Source organism: Ictalurus punctatus, unplaced genomic scaffold, assembly GCF_001660625.3.
Source record: "Ictalurus punctatus breed USDA103 unplaced genomic scaffold, Coco_2.0 tig00006342, whole genome shotgun sequence".
Classification (NCBI taxonomy): Eukaryota; Metazoa; Chordata; class Actinopteri; order Siluriformes; family Ictaluridae; genus Ictalurus; species Ictalurus punctatus.
Window position 1 is genome coordinate 170,001 of NW_026521112.1, and position 5,000 is coordinate 175,000.

A 5,000-nucleotide genomic window follows, 5' to 3' on the forward strand; every position below is an offset into this window, starting at 1 on the left:
AGTTCGGGTATGTCACGTGTTTTCTACTCCTAGCCAGTTCAGGTATGTCACGTGTTTTCTACCCCCAGCCAGTTCGGGTATGTGACGTGTTTTCTACTCCTAGCCAGTTCGGGTATGTCACGTGTTTTCTACCCCCAGCCAGTTCGGGTATGTCACGTGTTTTCTACCCCCAGCCAGTTCGGGTATGTCACGTGTTTTCTACCCCCAGCCAGTTCGGGTATGTGACGTGTTTTCTACTCCTAGCCAGTTCGGGTATGTGACGTGTTTTCTACTCCTAGCCAGTTCGGGTATGTGACGTGTTTTCTACTCCTAGCCAGTTCGGGTACGTCACGTGTTCCAGCTCAAGCACACCTGGTGCAGTTAATGAATCCCTTGGTGAATTGGATCAGGTGTTTGAGACAACCCCTGTCCTGCATATTTGTGCTGCTGTGAGGGACGCTATTCAGGGGGTCGAGTAATTTTGATTGCAACTGTACTTATTTATTTATTTAAATATATAAGACTATAATAAGATTTTACAGCATTTTACAAAACCACTTGAGATTTTTACTATTTATTTAGAATAAATGCAAAAACTAATGATTTAACACTTTTAAAAAAGGAAGAATATTTTTCAATGTAATTTTTTATATTTTAATCATTCTTCTAAACATGCAATTTTTTTATGTCAACTTTTTACAATCAGAGTTTATAACTGTTAGAATACAAGTAAGAAAATTTGGTAAAAGCAAAATGGACAATGACGTCAATATCTCAGAAAACTGACAGAATTTACACGATATTGAAGATTATTTGTATCATCATACTGCTCAGCCCTATAGTTAATGATAATAATAATAAATAATGTGTATAATGTTATTGTAAAGCTATTACCTTTGAGACAGAACAGATTACATTAATCTATATCTAAATATGACAGCTATGCAGTAAGTGTGCTACTCCCGATTAATATAATCATAAAGAATTTTTTTTTAAATTTTCTTTACAATATAAATATATAAAAGAATAAATGAAGAGTGCTATATGTTAATAAAGAAGCAGCTGTATGAAGTGAATAAGAGCTCACAGCATGCTGGGAATCAGACATTAAAGTGCTTCAGGAGCAGACAGACACAAACCCCTACTTAATATTCGACACGCATGAGCTCTATACGCTCCTTTTGTCATCGGCGCTGGGCTTTCTCTAGATTTAGAACTAAAGAGGGCTTTGTGCGCTGAATAAAGTCCAGACACGGCTTCAGAGACGCTTTAACATTCCTGAGGGGGAAAATAGGCTGCCTAATGAGCATTTGTCAAAAATACTCCAAAAAGATCAAAGAAGGTCTCACGCTTTTTAAAGTTCTAATAATATAAAGCGTACGATAATAAAGTGCACATTAGGGCTGTAATGATGGATGAGTGGTATGAAGAAGTGGTGTAGTAAAAGTAGAGCGTTGGAGTAAGACCTGGAAGATCAACAGTCCATTATGTGATGGAGTAAACGTATAGTATGCTGTGAGATGGTAATAGTAGGAGTAGAATAAAAGTATACTATGAGGTTATATGGTATAGTAAAGTACACTGACGTAAGGGATAGTACACAATGATAGCATGAGCCCATAGTGTAGTGGTACAGCATGAGCTGGTCTCGTAGTAACTGAAGCGGGACGGCGACGGTACAGAGGGGCGAAGCGGGACGGCGACGGTACAGAGGGGCGAAGCGGGACGGCGACGGTACAGAGGGGCGAAGCGGGACGGCGACGGTACAGAGGGGCGAAGCGGGACGGCGACGGTACAGAGGGGCGAAGCGGGACGGCGACGGTACAGAGGGGCGAAGCGGGACGGCGACGGTACAGAGGGGCGAAGCGGGACAGTAATAGTACAGAGTGTCAGAGTAATAATGAAGTATGAGACATGATGATAGTAACGATAAGACACTCACCTTTCCTCCGGCCCACTGTACACTCTCTATTAACGAGTAACAGAGTGAGCACTGATTCTGTCGATGGTCCGACTCGTACCAGTTTCCCCCACGCCTGCTGCTGCTGCTCCACGCTCGCACCGTCTGTTCTCTCCATCCCTCTATCTATTCTCTCTGTTCTCTCCATCTCCACACATCAACTCATCTACACCACATGGACACTCACATCACTCACACACAACACTACCACATTCAGCACACTACAGCGTCATACAGCGCGCTACACACTAGGAACCTGAATCCACCTCCATTTCTGTAAAGCTGCTCTGTAACAGGGTCCATTCTACCTGTCTGTTCATCCTATCTGTTCTAACCACCTGTCTGTCTGTTCATCCTATCAGTTCTATCCACGTGTCTGTCTGTCTGTTCATCCTATCTGTTCTAAACACCTGTCTGTCTGTTCATCCTATCAGTTCTATCCACGTGTCTGTCTGTTCATTCTATCAGTTCTATCCACGTGTCTGTCTGTCTGTTCATCCTATCTGTTCTAAACACCTGTCTGTCTGTCTGTTCATCCTATCTGTTCTAAACACCTGTCTGTCTGTTCATCCTATCAGTTCTATCCACGTGTCTGTCTGTCTGTTCATCCTATCTGTTCTAAACACCTGTCTGTCTGTCTGTTCATCCTATCAGTTCTATCCACGTGTCTGTCTGTCCATACTACCTGTCTGTCTGTCCACTCTGTCTGTCTGTTCATCCTATCCACCTGTCTGTCCATCCTATCTGTCTGTCTTTCCTATTCACCCATCTTTCCTATCAGTCAGTCAGTTTGTTTATTTATTAATTATTAGATTTATCACGTCACTGAGCTGCAGTTTAAAAAAATAAAGGACGCTACAGACGCAGCAGTTATTAGTTAAAATGTAACGTCCAATCAGCTGTTTTCTAATCAGACTTTGTGACTGTTTTAAAAACACTGATGATAAAAGTGTATTGTTTAATATCGGACGTGTTTAATATGGAGTGTGTCAGATACAGGTTCTCCTAAATCACTGCTCATAATCAACATCAAATTCATATCAAAATACCGAGATCGGATCGGATCATTTACGTACTTTCAGATCCAATCTGTTGATCAACTTTATGGGGTGAATGTGTGAAGTGATAAACACAGATATAGTATTACACACGACTACAGGACGTCGAGATCGGATCAGGGTCGGAGATCAGACAATATTCAGCACTCTGATATATAAATAAAATAAAATACAGTAAAGCAACACTAACAGTTTCAGCACCGCCAAGCAGAACAACAACAACAACAACAATATTACTGTAAAATAAGAAAACAAATAAATCCTTATTAAGTAAATTGCTGTTAATGTTTAAGTTACTTTCTTTGTAAACAATAAAATTGCAAAGATATCTATATTCTTACAGTCTATTCTGAAAATCAACAAACAAAAACAACGCATTTTATTCATGCAGGACTTGTACAGGCTGAAATTAAAGTTAAACCCGAATTATTACTTCATGTTCTAACACTAATGTTTATCGACATGTTGTTAATAAATCATTTAAAACTATTACACAAGTGTTACTGCGCTTCAGGGACTGAAGTCAGTGCTAGTTATCCAGCGTTACAGATCTTCCCCAAGCGAATGTCTAAACAAAAACAACACATTTCTACAAACTACAAACTCCGCGGTGTGGCATTAACTCTGTTCTTTATCTGAGAGGAGCTGACGATAATGATCTACAATATTCACGAAAAGAAGCGGAATAAACACAAACATCAGCTCGTGCTAGTTTGCTAGAGAATATTCAAACGGTGTTTCCTGTTAGCCTGCTAACGCTAACGCTAATGCTAATGAAGGAAATTAAACATTTTACACACGCGCAGAAAACAAAAACACGACTCATGACAGAAAGCACGACATAAACCGAATGTTATTAAACTTTACCTTTTCTTTTTTTAATCCACTTCCGGTTTATTCAGTGTGACGCGCCGCTCCCTTTAAACATTAAACTCGTCTTTATGTTGAAAGATTTTAAATGCAGTGACGATTAACATCCGGGTTACAGACACCGCGAGACGGGCGCGCGAGAGAAGTGCTGCTCTCAGTCAGAGTTAAACCTGCAAAGTTACTGAAAGTGAACAGTTAAGTGTTCGCACACGCGCGCGCGCGCACGCACACACACACACACACACACACACACACTCACACTGACTCACTCACTCACACTCACACTCTCTCTCTCTCTCTCTCTCTCTCTCACACACACACACACACACACACACACACACTACAGCTGAGCGGGTTGCCAGATCTGCATTACTGTTCCATCCTCTGATTGTCATAAAACTCCTTAAAAATATTTACTACTGAAGCCACCATTAAGTATTAATCATTAAATTATTTTAAATAAACAAATAATCATCATAATTTAATTATATTTTCATAATCTAAAATTATTATTTAAAGTACTCAATAATAATAATTATAATCATAAATAATTTATTACAATCTAAAATGTAAGTAATTAATTAATCATTAATCATAATCATTTAATATAAAACTATTATTTAAAATTCAATATATATTCATCATCAACGACCTAATACTATTACTTAAATCAAATTCTCAAAATATACAAATAAATAAATTTATACACAAATAACCATCATCATTAACACCATCATTGTTTAATAATAATCTTATTTTTAAAAAGTACAATATTTTATACATAAAAACAAATAAAATCACCATCTCAATCATTAATTCATAAACACCTAATAATAATTGTATGTGTGTGTGTATATATATATATATAATTTAAAGCTAATGGCCATCTTTCATGGGCCTTTGTGAGTTATTAAAGTATAAAATATGAAAAATCATATTACAATATAAATCTATCTATCTATTGACTAAATAAAATCAAGGTTTTATAGAAATAGGTTTTTTAAATGATCAGTTAAAATAATATAAATACTTTTCAAAATCTATCCAATATTTCCTTCCTTAGAGACATTATATAATCTTCTGACAATTAACATTTATTAACATTATTTTTGTCCTTTGTGGATGTTTGTGGA

The 5,000-nt window shown here is 37.7% G+C and overlaps 1 protein-coding gene across 2 annotated transcripts in view; it reads right to left on the minus strand.

Moving 5' to 3' along the window:
• Positions 1 to 4,151, minus strand: part of chfr (checkpoint with forkhead and ring finger domains, E3 ubiquitin protein ligase) — a 15,232-nt gene extending 11,081 nt beyond the window's left edge. Inside the window, exons 1-2 of one of the 2 annotated variants that reach the window (XM_017451417.3) lie at positions 3,865 to 4,151; positions 1,922 to 2,105 (exon numbers count right to left, since the gene is read on the minus strand). In XM_017451417.3, coding sequence (XP_017306906.1) covers positions 1,922 to 2,087 — 166 coding nt within the window. In that variant the 5' untranslated portion in view covers positions 2,088 to 2,105; positions 3,865 to 4,151. The other variant, XM_017451418.3, reaches the window with a different exon arrangement.
• Between the last annotated feature and the right edge of the window lie 849 nt (positions 4,152 to 5,000).